This window comes from Mesoplodon mirus (assembly GCF_964341445.2).
Source record: "Mesoplodon mirus genome assembly, chromosome: 1".
NCBI lineage: Eukaryota > Metazoa > Chordata > Mammalia > Artiodactyla > Ziphiidae > Mesoplodon > Mesoplodon mirus.
Window position 1 is genome coordinate 51937468 of NC_138976.1, and position 22426 is coordinate 51959893.

The following is a 22426-nucleotide window of genomic DNA, read 5'->3' on the forward strand; positions in this document are numbered from 1 at the left end:
ACAGGCTTCAGTAGTTGTGGCACATGGGCTCAGTAGTTGTGGCTCATGGACTCTAGAGCACAGGCTCCATAGTTGTGGCGCACGGGCTTAGTTGCTCTGCAACATGTGGGATCTTCCCAGCCCAGGAATCGAACCCATGTCCCCTGCATTGGCAGGCAGATTCTTAACCACTGTGCCACCAGGGAAGCCCCTGGTTACTTTTAGTGGTAAAACTGTCTTAGTCAGTCCTGCGATTTCATATCAAAGCAAGTAGTTTATTAATCTGAGTTGTGTCTCCCCCTTTATGTGCTGTCTAGTGAGCCACAGTCCCCACCACTCCCTATTAGGCACACCTGCTACACTCATTTCTAAGCCATGCCTGGTTTCTTGGCAGCACCTGTATTTGCAGTTCCTACTCAAAACCTTTTTCCCAAATTGAAACCTTTCAAATCAGTGGCAATAGCTGTAGCTCTCACCCCATGCATATTTTCAAAATCCAATGTGGAGTGGTGAGGATGGTGACTTACTAGGTAGAATAAGTCCCATCTAAAGGTGGGCAGATACCTCTCGGCTCCATCTGATTATTGCAGTTTGGAAATGCAAGTTCAAAATGTACAGATTTCTAATCTTCGAATAATTTTTATCTTAAAATCTCTACTTAACACACTGTCAGACAAACACATGTCTGAGCACTCGATTTGGGCTTTGTGCTGCCCCTCCTCTGATTGAGGTGAATTCAGATGGCTCTGGAGGTTATTTTAAAAGACTATGGCTGGATGAAACAAGAGGCACATTTCAGATCAACATGAAAAAGACCTTTGTAACTGATATGCTGTCCATAAAACAGATTCACAAAACAGTGAGCTGCCAGTTGCTAAAAGTGTTTGGGATAGAAGCTAAATTGTCATCACAACAGGAGATTCATGCATTAGGAGTGAGGAAAAATCAATTTAAGAATTCTTTTTATTAACAGCTTTGTTGAGATATGATTCACATACCCTACAATTCATCCATTTAACATATATAGTTCAGTAACTTTAGTATATTCACAGGGTTGTGCGATCACTGCCACAATTAATTTAACTACATTTCCATCGCCCCCAAAAGACACCCTTTACCCTTCATCTGCCATTCCCCCACTCCTCCATATCTCCCAGCCCTAGGAAACTACTAATTTACTCTCTATTTCTATTGATTTGCCTATTCTAGACATTTCATGAAAATGGAATCATATAATATGTGGTTCTTTTGTGACTGATGTAATGTTTTCCCTTAGCATAATGTTGTCAAGGGTCATCCACGCTATAGCATGTGTCATTGCTGAGTAATATTCTGTTTTATGGATATACACATTTTATTTCTCCATTCATTAGTTGATGGACGTTTGGATTATTTCTATTTGGGGCTATTATGAATAACAAACATTTGTACAGAATGTTTATTTGTATTTGTGTACAAGTTTTTGTGTGGACAAATAGTTACATTACCCTTAAGCATATTTCTAGGAGTAAAATTACTGGGTTATATGCTAGTTCTACATTTAGCTTTTTGTGGAACTAACAAACTGTTTTCCAAAGTGACTATACCACTACATTCCCACCAACAACATACAGGGGTTCTGGTTTCTCCACATCCTTGCCGACACTTGTTATTGTCTGTCTTTCTAGCCATCCTAGTGGGTATGAAGTGGTAGCTCATTTGTAGTTTTGATTTGCATTTCCCTACCAAATAATGATGTTAAACATACTTTCATGTACCTGTTGGCCATTTGTATATCTTCCTGAAGAAATGTCTATTCAAATCCTTTGCCCATATTTTGGGTTATTTGTTTTCTTACTGTTGAGTTATAAGAGTTGTTTATGTATTCTGGATACAAGTCTCTTAGATAAAACATTGTCAAATATTTTTTCTTTTCTGTGGGTCGTCTTCTCACTTTCTTGATGGTATCAGTTGCAGCACAAAGTTTTTCACCGTGATGTATTCCAATTTATTTTTCTTCTGTTCCTTGTGCTTTTGGTATCATATGTAAGAAAACTAGGTCACAAAGTTCTTTCTTTTTTTTTTTTTCCTAAGAGATTGAAAGTTTTAGTTTTTACACTTAGGTGTATGATCTGTTTTGAGTTTAGTTTTGCATAATGTTTGAGGTAGGGGGTCCAACTTCATTCTTTTGAATGTGGATAAACCAGTTATACCACCATTTGTTGAAAAGACTATTTTTCCTTATTTAATTTTTGTGTCACTTTTGTCAGAAATCAGTTGTAAATATAAGAGTAACTGACCATAAATTCTGAGCTCTGGTTCTCTTGCTTTGATTTCTATTTCTGTCCTCATGCCAGTACTACACAGTCTGAATTACTGTAGCTTTGTAGTAAGTATTGAAATTAGAAGTGTGAGTTCTTAAAATTTGTTGTTCTTTTTTAAGAACGTTTTGGTCTCTGGCATATCCATATAACTTTTAGGATCAGCTTGTATTTTCTGCAAAAATATCGAGTTAGGATTTTGGTAGAGATTGTTCTGAATCAGTAGATCAATTTGTGGAGTATTACCATTTAACAATATTAAGTCTTGTGAGCCATGAACATGGGATGTCTTTACATTTATTTAGATCTTTAAATCCTTTCAACAGTTTTTGTAGTTTTTCAGAGGACAAGTCTTGAACTGCTTTTGTTAAACTTATTCCTAGGTATTTTAATCTTTTTAATGCTATTGTAAATGGAATTGTTTTTGTAATTTTATTTTCAAATTATTCATTACAAGTGTGTAAAAATACAATTGATTTCTGATCTTGTATCTTGCAACTTTGCTGTATTTGTTTATTAGTTCTAATCATTTTTATTGAGCTCCTTGGAAGTTTCTTTATAAAAGATTATATCTTCTATAAATAGAGTTTTATTTTTTCCTTTCCAATGTGGGTACTTTTATTTCATTTTCTTGCCTAATTTCTCTAGGCATAAACTCCAGGATGATATTGAATACAAGTGATAAGAGGGGCCATGCTTATCTCTTTCCTCATTCTAGGAGAAAAACTTACAGTCTTTCTTCATTAAGTACAATAGTAACTGTGGGTTTTTTGCATGTGTCCCTTCTGTCTCATCTAAATGTTCTGATTTATTGGCATATAGTTGTTCATAGTATTCCTTTATAATTCTTTCTATTTCTGCAAGTTCTATAATGATGTCTTCTTTCAATATTTATTTATTTATTTATTTATTTATTTATTTATTTATTTATTTATTTATTTATTTATGGCTGCATTGGGTCTTCATTGCTGTGTATGGGCTTTCTCTAGTTGCAGTGAGCAGGGGCTACTCTTCATTGTGGTGCACAGGCTTCTCATTGTGGTGGCATCTCTTGTTGCAGAGCACAGGCTCTAGGGCATGCGGGCTTCAGTAGTTGTGGCACATGGGCTTAGTTGCTCTGCGGTATTGTGATCTTCCCAGAGCAGGGCTTGAACCCATGTCTCCTGCATTGTCAGGTGGATTCTTAACCACTGCGCCACCAGGAAAGCCCTCATTTATTTTAATAATTCGAGCGTTCTCTCTTTTTTCTTGGTCAATCTGGCTAAAGTTTTATCTATTTGGTTGATCTTTTTCAAAGAATGAACTTTTAGTTTTTATGATTATCTCATTTTTAATTCTTTATTTTACTTATTTCCACTCTACTCTTTATTATTTGATTCCTTTTGCATTCTTTGGGTTTAGTTTCCATTAAAATTCTAGTTGCTTAAGGTGGAAGGCAAATTTACTGATTTGAGATCTTTTTAATATAGCCATTTACAATATTAATTTTACTCTAAGCACTACTTTAGGTGCATCCTATATGTTTCATTATGTTGTGTTTCCATTTTCATTCATCTCAAAGAACTTTTAAGTTTCCCTTTTATTTTTGTATACATCTTTATTGGAGTATAATTGCTTCACAATGTTGTGTTAGTTTCTGCTGTACAACAAAGTGAATCAGCTATATGCACACACATATCCCCATATCCCCTCCCTCTTGAGCCTCCCTCCCACCCTCCCTACCCAACCCCGGTAGGTGGTCACAAAGCACCGAGCTGATCTCCCTGTGCTATGCAGCAGCTTCCCACCAGCCATCCGTTTTACATTTGGTAGTGTATATATGTCAGTGATACTCTCTCACTACATCCCAGCCTCCCATAACCCCCGTGTCCTCAAGTCTGTTCTCAGAACCTACCACTAGGTTCATCAGTACCATTTTTCTAGATTCCATATATATGCGTTAGCATATGGTATTTGTTTTTCTCTTTCTGACTTACTTCACTCTGTATGACAGAGTCTAGGTCCATCCACCTCACTACAAATAATTCAGTTTCATTCCTTTATATGGCAGAGTGATATCCCATTGTATATATGTGCCATATCTTCTTTATCCATTTGTCTGTCGATGGGCATTTAGGTTGTTTCCGTGTCCTGGCTATTGTAAATAGTGCTGCAGTGAACATTGTGGTACATGTCTCTTTTGGAATTATGGTTCTCTCAGGGTATATGCCCAGTAGTAGGATTGCTGGGTCATATGGTACTTCTATTTTTAATTTTTTAAGGAATCACCATACTGATCTCCATAGTGGCAGTATCAATTTATATTCCCACCAACAGTGCAGGAGCGTTCCCTTTCCTCCACACCCTCTCCAGCATTTATTGTTTCTAGATTTTTTGATGATGGCCATTCTGACTGGTGTGAGGTGATACCTCATTGTAGTTTTGATTTGCATTTCTCTAATGATTAGTGATGTTGAGCATTCTTTCATGTGTTTGTTGGCAATCTGTATGTCTTCTTTGGAGAAATGTCTATTTAGGTCTTCTGCCCATTTTTGGATTGGGTTGTTTTTTTTTCTGATATTGAGCTGCATGAGCTGCTTGTATATTTTGGAGATTAATCCTTTGTCCATTGCTTTATTTGCAAATATTTTCTCCCATTCTGAGGGTTGTCTTTTCTCTTGTTTGTGGTTTCCTTTGCTGTGCAAAAGCGTTTAAGTTTCATTAGATCCCATTTGTTTATTTTTGTTTTTATTTCCATTTCTCTAGGAGGTGGGTCAAAAAGGATCTTGCTGTGATTTATGTCATAGAGTGTTCTGCCTGTGTTTTCCTCTAAGAGTTTTATAGTGTCTGGCCTTACATTTAAGTCTTTAATCCATTTTGAGTTTATTTTTGTGTATGATGTTAGGGAGTGTTCTAATTTCATTCTTTTACATGTAGCTGTCCAGTTTTCTCAGCACCACTTATTGAAGAGACTGTCTTTTCTCCATTGTATAGTCTTGCCTCCTTTATCAAAGATAAGTTGACCATATGTGCGTGGGTTTATATCTGGGCTTTCTATCCTGTTCCATTGATCTATATTTCTGTTTTTGTGCCAGTACCATATTGTCTTGACTACTATAGCTTTGTAGTATAGCCTGAAGTCAGGGAGCCTGATTCCTCCAGCTCCGTTTTTTTCCCTCAAGATTGCTTTGGCTATTTGGGGTCTTTTGTGTTTCCATACAAATTGTAAAATTTTTTGTTCTAGTTCTGTGAAAAATGCCATTGGTGGTTTGATAGGAATTGCATTGAATCTGTAGATTGCTTTGGGTAGTATAGTAATTTTCACAATGTGGAGTCTTCTAATCCAAGAACATGGTATATATCTCCATCTGTTTGTATCGTCTTTGATTTCTTTCATCACTGTCTTGTAGTTTTCTGAGTAAAGGTTTTTTGCACCTTAGGTAGGTTTATTCCTAGGCATTTTTTTCTTTTTGTTGCAGTGGTAATTGGGAGTGTTTCCTTAATTTCTCTTTCTCATTTTCCATTGTTAGTGTATAGGAATGCAAGAGATTTCTGTGCATTAATTTTGTATCCTGCTACTTTACCAATTCATCAATTAGCTCTAGTAGTTTTCTGCTGGCACCTTTAGGATTTTCTATGTGTAGTATCACATAATCTGCAAACAGTAACAGCTTTACTTCTTTTCCAGTTTGGATTCCTTTTATTTCTTTTTCTTCTCTGATGGTCATGGCTAAAACTTCCAAAACTATGTTGAATAATGGTGAGAGTGGAAATCCTTGTCTTCTTCCTGATCTTAGAGAAAATGGTTTCAGTTTTCCACCATTGAGAATGATGTTGGCTGTGGGTTTGTCATATATGGCCTTTAGTATGTTGAGGTAGGTTCCCTCTGTGCACACTTTCTGGAGAGTTTTTATCATAAATGGGTGTTGAATTTTGTCAGAAGCTTTTTCTGCATCTATTGAGATGATCGTATGGATTTTATTCTTCAGTTTGTTAATATGGTGTATCACATTGATTGATTTGCATATATTGAAGAATCCTTGCATTCCTGGGATAAACCCCACTTGATCATGGTGCATGATCCTTTTAATGTTCTGTGGATTCTGTTTGCGGGTATTTTGCTGCGGATTTTTGCATCCATATTCACCAGTGATATTGGCCTGTAATTTTCTTTTCTTTATTTTTTTCTTTATTTTTTTTGTGCGGTACGCGGGCCTCTCAATGTTGTGGCCTCTCTTGTTGCGGAGCACAGGCTCCACACGTGCAGGCTCAGCGGCCATGGCTTACGGGCCCAGCTGCTCCGTGGCATGTGGGATCCTCCCGGACCGGGGCATGAACCCACATCCCCTGCAGGCGGACTCTCAACCACTGCACCACCAGGGAAGCCCCTGTAATTTTCTTTTTTTGTGACATCATTGTCTGGTTTTGGTATCAGGGCGATGGTGGCCTCATAGAATGAGTTTGGGAGCGTTCCTCCCTCTGCTATATTTTGGAAGAGTTTGAGAAGGATAGGTGTTAGCTCTTTAAATGTTTGATGGAATTCACCTGTGAAACCATCTGGCCCTGAGCTTGTTTGTTGGAAGATTTTTAATCACAGTTTCAATTTCAGTGCTTGTGATCAGTCTGTTCATATTTTCTATTTCTTCCGGGTTTAGTCTCAGAAGGTTGTACTTTTCTAAGAATTTGTCCATTTCTTCCAGTTTGTCCATTTTATTGGCATAGAGTTGCTTGTAGTAGTCTCTCTCATGATCCTTTGTATTTCTGCAGTGTCAGTTGTTACTTCTTCTTTTTCGTTTCTAACTCTGTTGATTTGAGTCTTCTCCCTTTTTTTCCTGATGAGTCTGGCTAATGGTTTATCAATTTTGTTTATCTTCTCAAAGAACCAGCCAGCTTGTAGTTTTCTTGATCTTTGCTGTTCTTTCCTTCATTTCTTTTTCATTTATTTCTGATCCAATCTTTATGATTTCTTTCCTTCTGCTAACTTTGGGGTTTTTTTTTTTTTTGGTTCTTTAATTGCTTTAGGTTTAAGGTTAGGTTGTTTACTTGAGATTTTTCTTGTTTCTTGAGGTAAGATTGTATTGCTATACATTTCCCTCTTAGAACTGCTTTTGCTCCATCCCATAGGTTTTGGGTCATCATGTTTTCATTGTCATTTGTTTCTAGGTATTTTTTGATTTCCTCTTTGATGTCGTCAGTGATCTCTTGGTTATTTAGTAACGTATTGTTTAGCCTCCATGTGTTTGTGTTTTTTACCGTTTTTTCCCTGTAATTAATTTCTAATCTCATAGCATTGTGGTCAGAAAAGATGCTTGATATGATTTCAGTTTTCTTAAATTTACTGAGGCTTGATATGTGACCCAAGATGTGAACTATCCTGGAGAATGTTCCATGCACACTTGAGAAGGAAGTGTAATCTTCTGTTTTCAGATGGAATGTCCTATAAATATCAATTAAATCTATCTGATCTCTTGTGTCATTTAAAGCTTGTGTTTCCATATTAATTTTCTGTTTCGATCTGTCCATTGGTGTAAGTGAGGTGTTAAAATCCCCCACTATTATTATGTTACTGTCGATTTCCTCTTTTATAGCTGTTAACAGTTGTCTTATGTATTGAGGTGCTCCTATGTTGGGTGCATATATATTTATAATTGTTATATCTTCTTCTTGGATTGATTCCTTGATCATTATGTAGTGTCCTTACTTTTCTCTAGTAGCATTCTTTATTTTAAAGTCTATTTTATCTGATATGAGTATTGCTCCTCCAGCTTTCGTTTGATTTCCATTTGAATGGAATATCTTTTTCCGTCCCCTCACTTTCAGTCTGTATGTGTCCCTAGGTCTGAAGTGGGTCTCTTGTAGACAGCATATGTATGGGTCTTGTTTTTGTATCCATTTAGCAAGCCTGTGTCTTTTGGTTGGAGCATTTAATCCATTCACATTTAAGGTAATTTATTGATATGTATGTCCCTATTACCATTTTCTTAATTGTTTTGGGTTTGTTTTTGCAGGCCCTTTGCTTCTCTTATGTTTCCCACTTAGAGAAGTTCCTTTAGCATTTGTTGTAGAGCTGGTTTGGTGGTGCTGAATTCTCTTAGCTTTTGCTTGTCTGTAAAGCTTTTGATTTCTCCTTCAAATCTGAATGAGATCCTTGCTGAGTAGAGTAATCTTGGTTGTAGGTTCTTCCCTTTCATCACTTTAAGTATATCATGCCACTCCCCTCTTACTTGCAGAGTTTCTGCTGAAAAATCAGCTGTTAACCTTATGGGGATTCCCTTGTATGTTATATGTTGCTTTTCCCTTGCTGCTTTTAATATTTTTTCTTTGTATTTAATTTTTGATAGTTTGATTAATATGTGTCTCAGTGTGTCTCTCCTTGGGTTTATCCTGTATGGGACTCTCTGCACTTCCTGGACTTGATTGACTATTTCCTTTCCCATGTTAGGGATGTTTTCAACTCTAATCTCTTCAAATATTTTCTCAGACCCCTTCTTTTTCTCTTCTTCTTCTGGGACCTCTACAATTGTAATGTTGGTGCATTCACTGTTGTCCCAGAGGTCTCTGAGACTTTACTCAATTCTTTTCATTCTTTTTTCTTTATTCTGCTCTGCAGCAGTTATTTCCACCATTCTGTCTTCCAGGTCACTTATCTGTTCTTCTGCCTCAGTTATTCTGCTATTGATTCCTTCTAGAGTATTTTAAATTTCAGTTATTGTGTTGTTCATCACTGTTTGTTTGTTCTTTAGTTTTTCTAGGTCCTTGTTAAATATATCTTGTATTTTCTCCATTCTATTTCCGATATTTTGGATCATCTTTACTATCCTCACTCTGAATTCTTTTTCTGGTAGACTGCCTATCTCCTCTTCATTTGTTTGGTCTTGTGGGTTTTTACCTTGCTCCTTCATCTGCTGCATATTTCTGTGTCTTCTCATTTTGTTTAACTTACTGTGTTTGGGGTCTCCTTTCTGCAGGCTGCAGGGTCGTAATTCCTCTTACTTCTGTTGTCTGTGCCTAGTGGGTGAGTTTGGTTCAGTGGCTTGTGTAGGCTCCCTGGTGGGGGGGACTGGAGCCTATGTTCTGGTGGGTAAAGCTGGATCTTGTCCCTCTGATGGGCAGGGCCACATCTGGTGGTGTGTTTTGCGGTGTCTTTGAGCTTAGTATGATTTTAGGTAGCCTAGCCTGTCTGCTAGTGGGTGGGGTTGTGTTCCTGTTTTGCTAGTTGTTTGCTGTGAGGCATCCAGCACTGGAGCTTGCTGGCCGTTGGGTGGAGCTGGGTCTTTGTGTTGAGACAGAGACCTCTGGCAGAGCACTCACTGATTAATATTCCAAGGGGCTGGGAGTTCTCTGGTGGTCTGACATCCTGGACTCAGCTCTCCCACCCCCAAGGCTCTGGCCTGATCCCCTGCTGGACCACCAAGACCCTGCAAGCCACACAGTGTGGAAGAATAGGAAGAAGAAAAACAAAATCATAAAGAAAAAACAGAAAAGAACCCAAACAAACAAACGGACAAATCCCCAAGACAAATGGTAAAAGCAAAGCTAAACAGACAAAATCACACAAAGAAACATACACACAGGCACTCACAAAAAAACAAAAGAAGAAAAAGAGAAAACAAAGAAGAGAGGAACCAAACCAATAAACAAATCCAAAACCAAAACAAACACTAAAAACTAACAAAAACATAAAAGCAGAAACAAATCAAGTGCAGAATGCAAACTGAAAAAAGGCACTGAAAGCATAAAAGAAATACAAAAACGATAAAGCAAAATGTAAAGACGAAAGATGAAAACAAAAGGAAAAAATACAAAATGACAGAGAGGTAAAGTAAAAATAGAAAAATATAAAATACAGTTAAAAAAAAACAAAGCAAAAGAAAGGAAAAAACAAACACAAGGAAAAAGCACAATATAAAAGTACAGTAGAAGGTGAAAACAATTAAGTAAAATATATTTTAAAAATAAAAGCATAAAAAGAAAAGTAAATTTAAAAGTAAAATTTAAAAAATGATAATAATAAAAAAAGAACAACAGAACCAAAAAAAAAAAAGTAGTGATATTTTCCTGTAGCCTTCATTGTCAGTGTCCTTGGCTGCACAGTGAGCCACAGCCAATTCCTGCTTCCCCAGGAAGCCCTCGGGTACCTCTAGGTGGGTCTCTGGACCTGCTGTGGGCACTGTGGGGCCAGCTCAGACTCTGACCTGACCTTAGTCCTGCATGTACTTGCCCCCAAAGTCCACAGTTGCCCCCAAAGTCCACAGCCTCAATTGTGGGAACACTCATTGTCTATTCAGGTATTCTACAGATGCAGGGTTTACCCAGCCGATTGCAGGGATTTGATCACTGCTCCTGAGCTGCATGGGGATACTTCCCTTTCTCTTTTTTGGTCACACTGCCCCTGGAGTTCAGCTTTGGTTTTGGCCCCGCCTCTGCATGTAGCTGCCCTCAGGCGTCTGTTGCCTGCCCAGGCAAGAGGGGGCAAAGCAGCAGCTATAGATTAGGTCTCACTTGCTTGCTCAGGCTGCGGGGAGAGGGATATAGCAGTCATAATTGGGATGTGCGGGGAGGGCCTGCAGTGGCAGAGGCCGTTGTGAAGTTGCAAGAGCCTAAGGAGGCGCGCCATGCTTTCTCCCGGGGAAGTTGGTCCTGGTTCGCAGGACCCTCAGCAGTGGCAGGCTGCACAGGCTGCTAGGAAGTTGTGGGCAGGTACCTGCCTTGCACACAGGACCCTTGGTGGCAGTGGCAGCAGCCTCTGGGGTCCGAGATAACAGCCACAGGTCACACTCGCGCCCATGCAGGCATTGCCCTACCATCTGTGAGCACACAGAGAGAGAAGCTTTTCTGGCAGGGCTGCCCCTCTCCTCATGCACACAACAAAGGTATCCTGCCTCTCTGGCAGGCCTAGGTTTTTTCCCAGACTCCCTCCCAGCTAGCTGTGGCGCACTAGCCCCCCAAGGCTGTCCTCACGCAGCCAACCCCAGTCCTCCCAGGGGTCTGACCTCCGAAGCCCAAGCCTCAGCACCCAGCTCCCACCTTCCCCAGCAAGTGAGCTGACAGGTGTCTCAGGCTGGTGAGTGCTGGTCAGCACTGATCCTCCATGTGGTAATCTGTCTGCTCGGCACTCCACACCTCTGTTGCTGCCCTCTCCTCTGAAGCTCTGACGCTCCCCCATCCCATCTCCACCAGTGAGGGGGCTTCCTAGTGTGTGGAAACTTTTCATCCTTCACAGCTCCCTTCCAGAGGGACAGGTCCTGTCCCAATTTCATTGTCTCTTTTTTTCTTTTTTCTTTTGCCCTACCCAGTTACATGGGGATTTTCTCACCTTTTTGGAAGTCTAAGGTCCCCTATGAGGATTCAGTAGTTGTTCTGTAGGCGTTCTTCCACATGTAGATGTATTTTTGATGTATTTGTGGGGAGGAAGGTGATCTCCACGTCTTACTCCTCCACCACCTTGCAGTTCTCTCCCCTAAGTTTCCCTTTTATACCTTCTTTGACCTGTTCATTATTTAGGAATGTGTAATTCAATTTTCACATATTAATGAATTTCCAAAATATCCTGCCGTTGATGTATAATATAGTACCATTATGGTCAGAGAACATACTTTGTATGACTCCAGTCCTTTTAAATTTATTGAGGATTGTTTTATGACCTAACATGGGATCTGCCCTAGAAAATGTTCCATGTGTACTTGAAAAGTATATGTATTCTGTTCTTGTTGTGTGGCGTATTCAATAGGTGTCTATTAGGTACAATTGCTTCATAGTTTTGTTGAAGTGTTCCATTTTTTTCTTGATATTCTGACTTGTATCCATTATTGAAAGTGTGACATTGAAGTTTCTGATTGTTGAATTGTTGTTTCTCCTATTCCATCCATTTTTGCACTGTGTATTTTGGTGCTCTGGTATAAGATGCATATTTGTTTATAGTCATTATGTCTTTCTGATAGATTAACACTCTTATCATTATAAAATGTCTTTGTCTCTAGTGACAACTTCTGTTTTAAAGATTATACTGTCTGACATTAGTGCAACCACTCCAACTATCTTTAATTAGTGCTTAGAAAGTATCTCTCTTTTCTTCCTTTTGCTTTCAACCTATTTGGTCTTTGAATTTAGTGTGTGTCTTGTAGACGGCATACAGTTGACCCATATTTTCCCCCATTCTTCCAAATGTAAATGGAGTGTTTAATCCATTTACATTTAATGCAGTGACTCATAACTAATAAAGTAGGATTTATCTATACATCATCCATTTTGCAATGTGACTTTTATGTCTTGTGTCTTTTTATTTCCTCTACAAGTATTGCTTTGTTTGGGGTTAAATATTTTCTAGTATACCATTTAAATGCCCATGTCATTTCTTTGACTATATCTTTTGAATTATTTTCTTAATGTTTATAGTAAGGATTACAATTACCATCTTAATTTGTGACAATCTGGTTCAAACTAAAACTAACTTAATTTCAATAGTATTCAAAAATTTACACCAGTATATTTCTTTCTACCCCTCCTTTATACCATTACTGTCATATAAATTACATCATTATATATTATAAAACCTGTAATTCAATTTTATAATTCTTCCTTTATGTTATTATCTTAAAATAGATGAAAAAGAAATAGATTACAAACAAATACATATTTATTCTCTTATATATTTTCCTGTGAAGTTACATTTACCAGTATTCTTTATTTCTTCATGTGGATTCAAATTACCATCTAGTGTCCTTCTCAGACTTAAGGAATCCCTTTAGCAATTCTTGGAGGATAGATCTGCTAATGACAAATTCCCTCAGAGTTTATCTGGGAATGTCTTCATTTCTCCTCCATTGTAAGGAAAAATTTAGTTGGTATAGAATTCTTGGTTAACAGTCTTTTTCTTTCAACACTTTGATATGTCATTCCACTGTTTCCATGGTTTCTGATGAGAAATCAACTTTTAATCTTATTAAAGATCCTTTGTACATAATGTCATTTTTCTCTTACTATTGATATTTTCAAGATTTTCTTTTTGTCTTTGACTTTCATCAGTTTGACTGTGACATGTCTAAGTGTGGCTCTCTGTGAATAAATTCTACTTGGAGTTTGTTGAGCTTCATGGATGTATGGGTTAATATTTTACATAATATTTGGGAAGTTTTGGGCAATTATTTCTTCAATATTTTTTCTGCTCCTTTCTTTCTCCTTTTCCTGTGGAACTCACATTATGTGAATGTAGGTATGTTTGATGGTGTCCCACAGGCGTCTGAGGCTTTGTTCATTTTATCTTTTTCTTTTTTCTTCTCCTGAAGCTGAATCATCTCTATTGATCCATCTTTAGGCTCCCTGATTATTTCTTCTGCTAGCTCATATCTGTGGTTGAGCCCCTATGGTGAATTGTTCATGTAATTTTTGTACTTTTTAACTCCAGAACTTCAATTTTTTTTTCTATTTTTACTTCTCTTTATTGGTACTATGTATTTGATGAAATATCATTTTCACACTTTCCTTTAATCCTCTAGACATCATTCCATTAATTTTTAAAACATATTTACAATAGCTGATTTAAAGTCTGTGTCTACTAAGTCCCAAATCTGGACTTTCTCAGGAACATTTTCTCTTGGCTGCTTTTTTTCTTCCTGTTAGTGGTATACTTTCCTGTTTCTTTACACGTCTCATGATTTTTTGTAGAAAACTATACAGTTAAATAATGTATCATAATAACTCTAGGGTCGGGTCAGATAGGTATTTATTTTGTTGCTAGGTTCTTGTAATTGTTTTTCTTGTTGCTACTTACTTCCTTACTGACTTTTCTGAACTAATTCTGTAGATTCTGTATTGCTTCCAGTGTATGGACACTTAAGTCCTCTGGTGGCATTTTTTTTTAAGTTCTTTTATTATTTATTTTAGGAGTCATCCTGTGTCAGTACAATTTAGTGATCAGCCAATGACTTGTTAGAAAAGTTTCTTAAATGCCTTGTCTATATGTCTTCCACCCTTTTTATCCCTTCCCACAAGAGGATCTATGTGCCTTCGAACTTGTTGCAGTTTATAAGACAGCCTTAGCTTTTACTTCCTGTTTGTGCAGGGTTTCAAGGTCAGCCACTAGTGAGTTATTGGGAGATTCTCTTTTCCCAGGTCTTTCTTGGGTCACCTTTTTTTTTTTTTTAAAGAAGGTGCTGGGGATAGGAGTTTATTAATTTATTAATTTATTTTTGCTGTGTTGGGTCTTCGTTCCTGTGAGAGGGTTTTCTCTAGTTGTGGCAAGCGGGGGCCACTCTTCATCACGGTGTGCGGGCCTCTCACTATCGCGGCCTCTCTTGTTGCAGAGCACAGGCTCCAGACGCACAGGCTCAGTAGTTGTGGCTCACGGGCCTAGTTGCTCCACGGCATGTTGGATCTTCCCAGACCAGGGCTCGAATCCATGTCCCCTGCATTAGCAGGCAGACTCTCAACCACTGCGCCACCAGGGAAGCCCCCTTGGGTCACCTTTTACACCCTAAGAATATGTCAGAGCTTTTCAAAGTTTCAAAATCTAGTTCTCCAAGATTTCCTTTTAAATTCCTAGTCAGGTTTTTGTTTACCCGCCTGAAATCATATCCTTAGGTAGCTGCCATATTGCCACCCATTTACTATTGTTTTGATAGTACTCTGGGGATAGGTTTTTTTTTTTTTTTCTCCCATGATCTGAACTCTGAGTCCAATCAAATACCCATGGCACTCTGGGAATAGAGATTTTTCCAGGAACTGCTTGTTCGGACAAAATACTGACTGTGCTCTGGGGATGATGCCTTTAATGTAGCTCTAAAAGAGTTCTGTCCTTTATGTGGGCTATCTGGCTGCCAATTTTTTGCAGCTATGGTGCCACTAAGCTGGGGAGAAAGGCGGGTGGGAATAGCCTCAAGCTAAAATGTTAGAGACACCACTGTCTTACCAAGGTTCAGTAGTTTCTCTTAGACAATTTTCAGTTTTCTTCTGTGGCTTTGGTTAATTTTCCGTGTTTTGAAATGGTTGGTTTTAGTTGTTTTGCCAGTATTTGTATTGTTTTTGTGGGACAGTTTGTGAAGGTTCTTGTCCTACCATTCCAGAAGTCTGTCTCCTCTAGGATTCTGTATAAGTTAAAGAATAATGACAAAGCAAAGAAACAAAAAAGGAGCCTCTTAAAAAGAAATGTTACCCTTTTTCTTCCAGCTTTGTCTTTTTCTGTATCCCTGTCTTGTCTTCTGTACTGTCTTCCAACCTCCCTATGGCATTCACTCTGGGATGGTTTAGTGTAGTGAGGAGAGTCTTGACTTCGGAACTTGGGCACACCTGGATTCCATTTCTAGCTCTGCAACAGTAAGCAAGATACTGACTCCTTTGGTCTCAGTTTCCTCATATAAATTGGTGATCCTCATAGAATCACAATAAAGATTAAATGAGAAAACTTTTAACGAGCTTATTCCAGACCTGTACATACTAGGTGCACAATAAATTATTAATATAATATACAATTTATTATTCATTTGGTTCTCTCGTTTCATCCCTTTTTACTGACCTATCTTAATGAGTTTGGGTGTAAAAATAGTAATTAATGGATTTAGGAAAGTAACTTATAGAAGAAAGATAATGAAAAGAGAATCATGTCTTTTCTTTGCTGTGTGATCTTAAGAAAATTATTTAGCCACTTTGAGCCTTAGTGTCCTCACCCTTTTTTTTTTTTTTTTTTTTTTTTTTTTTTGTGGTACACGGGCCTCTCACTGCTGTGGCCTTTGCCGTTGCGGAGCACAGGCTCCGGATGCGCAGGCTCAGCAGCCATGGCTCACGGGCCCAGCCGCTCCGTGGCATGTGGGATCTTCCCGGACTGGGGCACAAACCCGGGTCCCCTGCATCGGCAGGCGGACTCTCAATCACTGCACCACCAAGGAAGCCCAGTGTCCTCACCTTTTAAATTAGAATACTAGTATGTGCCTCTGATAATGTCAGGGCCTTGCTTTGAGACTCACATGAGTTCATGACACTGTAGGCTTGTGGAGGCTTTGCACCATGCACTGTCTGCAAACATACAGTGGTCTCTAGTTTGTGAAGATAAGTGGCTGGTTCTTGGATTAAATTCATGGGATTAAGTTTGCTTTTTTTTTCTTCTCAAAAACCATAAACATAGAATGTAAAATAAGTTGCTTATTATTTGTGGCACCATTTCCCCCATCTTTTGAGTTAGATAAGTATTTTGCCATATTTATCCATTATATAGCAAATGACATTTATTGTTCATAGACTTTGGATTTAATATTTTCATTTAATTATTCACTTTGTGATTTAGGCTAAAATAGAAGAAAAGGCCATTTATGAGTGCCGTAGCAGTCGAAATATGTATGTGAACATAGCAAGAAATACTCTGAAGAAGCTGAGAGACCAAGGTAATGTCTTTTCAATTAAGTGATAAGATAAAAAGTTGTGATTAACACCTGACACTGAATGTGTTTTCTTCATTAGCAGGGTTGTTTTTAGATATTCAATGAAATGTATGTTTTAAATATTCTGTTGAGTCGAACATGCAGGTGGCATTTTTTTGTTGAAAGTAACAAGTTAGCCTTGAAGTTAGATATAAATATAACCTCACTGAAAGAGGTTATCACTGATATATTTAAATTTGATTTCTGGTTATAAAAGTAATTCACCTCCATGTGGAATAGTATCAGTACTTCTCAACTTTTTAAAAATCAATATTTTTCCCCTAATAAACCTATTTTTTCTACATCCTTCACCCCCAGTAAAATGAAGTACTGAGGGATAATATTTTATCAGTTAAATTGGGTTTTGTAGAGCCACATACTATTATAATAGCTAAGATTTTTTTCATTCCTCAAGAGCCAATTTTACTCCTCTGGGGGCAGTACCACCCCAGTTGAGAATATGTGGCATGAGTTCAAATAATACAGAAAAACATCTTTTTAAAAAACAGTCAAAGACAACTGTCTTCCACATCTCTTATATAGACCCTCCTTTACATGACTACAGAGATATATATAATATTCATGAATACAATCATTTTATATACAGTGTGTCTAACTTTTTTTACTCAGTAAGGTATCATAGAAGTCTTTTGTCAGTTAACCTGGAATCCACATTCATATCTAGATCTGTATCATATTTTTTAAAGACTGCATGAAACTCTATTGTATAGAACCTATACTATAAATATTCCAATATATGGAATCTATAATATAGATGAACTAAACGCCTTTGGGTATTTAGATTGCTTACATTTTTTTTTGAGTATAAATTCTGTGATAAATATGTGTGGGCATGTTAACACATTAACATTTACTTAAACCCGAACATATGTATCTTTAGCATAAATTCCTATACACAGAGAAGCTAGCAGAAAGGGTCTGTATGTTTAAAATTGGTAAATATTGGATTTTTTTGTTTTTTTTTTTATTTTTGGCTGCGTTGGGTCTTCATTGCTGCGCGAGGGCTTTTCTCTAGTTGCGGCAAGTGGGGGCTACTCTTCATTGCAGTGCATGGGCTTCTTATTGCGGTGGCTTCTGTTGTTGCAGAGCACAGGCCATAGGCTCATGGGCTTCAGTAGTTGTGGCATGCGGGCTCAGTAGTTGTGGCTCATGGGCTCTAGAGCACAGGCTCAGTAATTGTGGCACACGGGCTTAGTTGTTCCGCAGCATGTGGGATCTTCCCGGACCAGGGCTCGAACCCTTCTCCCCTGCATTGGCAGGCGGATTCTTAACTACTGTGCCACCAGGGAAGCCCTGGTAAATATTGTTAACTACCCCAGAAAGGGTTTGTCCATTTACATCGCCCACTAATGGTGGAGTATGTGGTTTTCCTCATACCCTGCCAAACTTTCTTATTTATCCTATTTCAGAGTATGAAGGTATATTTTTTAAAAAGTTATTTTAATATCTTTTATTCCTACGAAGTTGAAGATGTTTATTTCTCTCTCTTTTTAAATGTGTTCGTTGTATCCTTCTGCCCCCCCTTTATAAATTGTCCTATTCATTTGGGACAGCCTTTTACATATTCTCTTTTAATATACTGCAGATATTTTCTTCAGTTTGTCACTTGCGCATCAGCCTTGTTTATACTTTTTTTATAATATAGAGGTTATTTTCAAAGTGTAATCAATCTCTTTTTTATTGGTTTCTGGGTTTTGTGTCATGCTTTGAAAGTCTTTTCCATTCTCAAGAATATAAAAAGTGTTCATCTGTGATTCCTTTATGGCATTTTTTTTAATGTACAGCACTTTAAGTAGACTTAAATACATGTATTAAAATATACGAGATCTCTTAGATTAGTATTTTCATGGCATTCTAGCTTCCCCCCCCTTTTTTCTCATACTAAATATAGCCCATGGAAATAGAACATGCAGGTCTAAGTACATATTTTAAATATTCCCAATGAAAATAGAAATGGTTTGCAAGCTGTTACAGTTGTGGTAAATGATGGTATAAAACTCAGTGACTCAAATTTAGACACACTCTATCCAGTAGTCAAAATGTATTAGTTTTAGCAAATGTAAAATCCTGATCTTTTTAGTAGTTGAATAGATATGACTTTTTCCCAATTTGGAATTGGTTATGAAGATGTTTGCCCTCACATGGATGTTTTAAAAGAAAAAGAAATATTTTATTATACTGTAGACCTTTTTATGTTCTGTATGTTTTTATGAAGTAGATAAAAATAGTTCATCTCAGGAGAAAAGTTCTTATATGTTTTAGATGTGTCTGGAAGCAGTAACAACAATAAGACAACTGGATTGAAAAAGAAGGAAAAGAAAAACGGTAAGCTTACTGTGATAATGATAGGGCCTTGCAGTTGTGACCTTAAAGGGGAAGTAAATTTGGTAGACTGCAGCTATTAAACTGTTGTGTTTGTGAAGGATCAGCTGCATACTTTGTACATGTGCTATCCTTTTTAAAAGCTTGTATAAATTGGAGATGAAAAAATGGACTTTGATTTAAGTAATATTTGGATAGAATTCTCAACTTTGTTTTTTCTTTTGGTAGTTAACATGTGTCTAGTCAGCAAGAGTAGTGCTGCTCAAATTTTCAAACTCTACCTGCATTGGAATTACCTGGAAATCTTGTTAAAAATGCAGATTCTGATTCAATGGGTCTGGGTACAGCCTCAAAGTCTGAATTTATAACAAGAAAGAAGGTAGAGAAAACAATTTGGTTGTATTTTGAATAAAACCAGATGGTTGTGTTCTCTTTAAAAAAAAAAAAAAAGCCTCATGTAAGAATTGAAACAACATAGATGCTTTTAGAATCTCTTAATACTTCTCGTAACAAAGTTTTTCGTTTTACAAAAGAGTTTGCTAAAGCATGTCTAGTAAATTCTGCTAAAGCTTTTAATAATAAATTAGAGAAACTTTCTCCAGAGCTCATTAGAGTGAGGGGATCTGGGACTGGGTTACTGGTGTTGGGAAGAGATCCTTGAGCTATTTTGCCTTTGTGAGAGTCATCAGTGTTCCCATTGCCTCCTGCTTGTAAGATTTTGTACTTTTCTTATCTGAGTGAGTATTAAGAGCTGTTACGCAAGATCTCGAACCAGAAGGCCTGGGTTTGTGTATCAACTGTGCTGTGTGACTTTGTTCATATGTCCTTACTTTTCTGAGCCTCATCTAATTCATCTGTAAAAGTGAAGTCAGTTCACTTGCCATTCTGGCTTAATGTAAAGTTTAAATCAACATGCTTAGAACAGGTTTTGGCCTGCTTAATATGCACCAGCTATTACTGATATAATTTTAACTTTCCCATCTCTCGCCCAAAGCTTAGGACATCACATGATCCAGGAAACAATATTGATTTGTTGTGGCTCTTATTGAAGGACACGAAGACTTGGATTCTTTTAGACTACTGTCATACTTAATGTTAAGCAGAATCCTAGCATTTCATATCTAAAAGGGTTAGTAGATTCTAACCTTACCACTACTTAAAAAGGAAAAAAAAAGCAATTTAAATTTTATTGAACAGCTTTTCTTTTTCTCTTAGTGCTCATAGGAATTATTCTCTACAGACATCTTAAAGACTACCTTCTAACTGAAGAACAGTTCCGTGAAAATAACTACCCCCAACCCAACCCTGACAAACCAGGAAATATTCTTTTAAACCCAGGCATGACAAAAACTCTTGTAAATGATCGTACGTATATGGGTCCAACAATTATCCTTTCTACACACGAAGACTGGAGCCCTAAAAGTCCCAGTGTTCTGGCACTTCCCTGGTGGTCCAGTGACTAAGACTCCGCGCTCCCAATGCAGGGGGCCCAGGTTTGATCCCTGGTCAGGGAACTAGAGCCCATGTGCCACAACTAAGTCCCATGCTCTAACTGAAGATCCTGCATGCGACAATGAACATCCCACGTGCCACAACTAAGACCCAGTGCAGCCAAATAAATAAATATGAAAAATAAATAAAAATAAAAGTCCCAGTGTTCTGACATTTTCTAATGGAAAGAAGATTTGTGGCCAGCCATGGCCACAAATGATGGCCAGCATCATTAGGCTACAGGTAAAAGCATTGTTGCATTTCATTTTCTTTCCCTTTCCATTTCATTTTATTCCCAGTATCTAAGTGCTTTATTTATGTAATCAGTTTTATTAAATCTTAGCAGCCATTTCAGGTAAGTACTGTTACCACCTCCATTTATACAAATGAAGAAACTAAGGTTCAGAGAGGTCAAATAATTTATCAAAGGTCACTCAGAAAATAAGTGGTAGAGCCAGGATTTGAACCCAAGGAGTCTGACTCTGGAGCTTCTTCTTTTACCCCTAGACATATGTAGGCAGTGCTGTGTTCTGTATACTTCATACCCTTTCACTAGGAATTCTTAGAAAAAGACTTACAGTTAGTCTTATTATTTTGCCTTTTCTCCAAATACTGGGCATAGTTAGTTAATATATTTATCCCACTCCCTCTCCCCCGAGAAAAGAGATAACAAGAGAATATTTAACATTAACACAACTGTCAAATGTTAGGTCCATCAGAGTTTGAAATGCAGTTATAGAAGTATTTTTCATTGGCTAGAAGAGATTTAGCTTCATCTCTTGCATCTTTAGAACTTCTCTCTTGGGATTATTTTCGCCATTTGCTTTACCTTTCTTTAAATCCTCTCATTGGAAGGCAGTACACTTAACAGTTAAGAACCAGGGCTCTGAAGGAGAAAGGCAAATCTGGGTCGGGGTGCTGGGTAAGTCATGAGTCACTCTCCCAGTGTCGGCTTCCCCACTCTGAATAATGAGATGATGGTAGCTGCCCCATCAGTAGCTATGAGAATCCATTAAAATAGTGCATCTGAAGTGCTTGGTGCAGTGCCTGCCTCATCATCGCATAACAGACACCCAAATAAAAGAGTTGCTGTCATCATCGTCCTCAGAGCCAGTTTGAGGGTCATTAATAAAAACAAGTATTCATAAATGGGTCTAGTGAAAAGCCCAGATACACTCTCAGTGACAATAAACAAACAGATCACTATGTGTCTAAAAGGAAGACATGGGTCCTAATTCAGGAGTTACTATGTACTAGAGTAGATGACAGATCAAGTTGGTGACAGTCAACTTGTGGTGCTAAAACCACAATTACCTGGCGTTGGGCTGACTCTGGAAGCAGGTGGGAGAATGCCTGTTTGAGCAGTGGCAGCCCTGATGCAGGAAGCAGTTCACCTGCACACACTCCTTTGCATAATTCTGTTCCTTTTCCTGTTACTTCGAGATCACACTGAGTGTGTGCTCATGACAGGATCAGGAATGCAAAGGCAAGTCTCTGCATTCAGGTCCTCATTTCCCCCCCCTGCATCTATTCATGAATAACTCTACTTCATGTTCTGTTTCAGCTTCTAGGAAGATGTGCTGTCGATGTGGGAAGATCTATGGCGTGGCTCCTGCAGGCAAAAACAGCAGCAGAGAGGAATGTCACTACCACCTTGGCCGACTGGTGAGTCATAAAGGCAAGTATCTGGTCATTCCATTTCATTTACTTGACGAGCTGGTGCCAAAGCACTGGGGAGAAAAGTGGAATAAAGTATTCAGTTCAGTGTGTATTTGTTAAATAAAATACAGTAATACAGTAAAGAGAAACTGTATTGATTCAAAAGTTTCCATTACAAACACTCCCAACCATCACTTCTTAACTTTGGAGCTCGCTGGCTCAAGAAGTATGGCTGTGATGATTCTTCCGCCTTTTTAAGACCTCAGG

General features: G+C 38.0%; 1 protein-coding gene across 9 annotated transcripts in view; it reads left to right on the forward strand.

Moving 5' to 3' along the window:
* LOC309802455 (RNA exonuclease 1 homolog) overlaps positions 1–22426 on the forward strand; it is a 46999-nt gene that overhangs the window by 11527 nt on the left and 13046 nt on the right. For 6 of the 9 annotated variants that reach the window (XR_014293800.1, XR_014293801.1, XR_014293802.1 and 3 more), the window contains exons 2-4: positions 16534–16630; positions 18950–19012; positions 22065–22165. Coding sequence is in view for 2 of the 9 variants with exons in the window: in XM_082618017.1 (XP_082474143.1) it covers positions 16534–16630; positions 18950–19012; positions 22065–22165 (261 nt within the window). In the remaining 7 variants the exon portion in view is untranslated. Of the gene's footprint in view, positions 1–16533; positions 16772–18949; positions 19394–22064; positions 22166–22426 lie in introns of those variants that run through there. The other 3 variants (XR_014293798.1, XR_014293799.1, XM_082618016.1) reach the window with 3 other exon arrangements.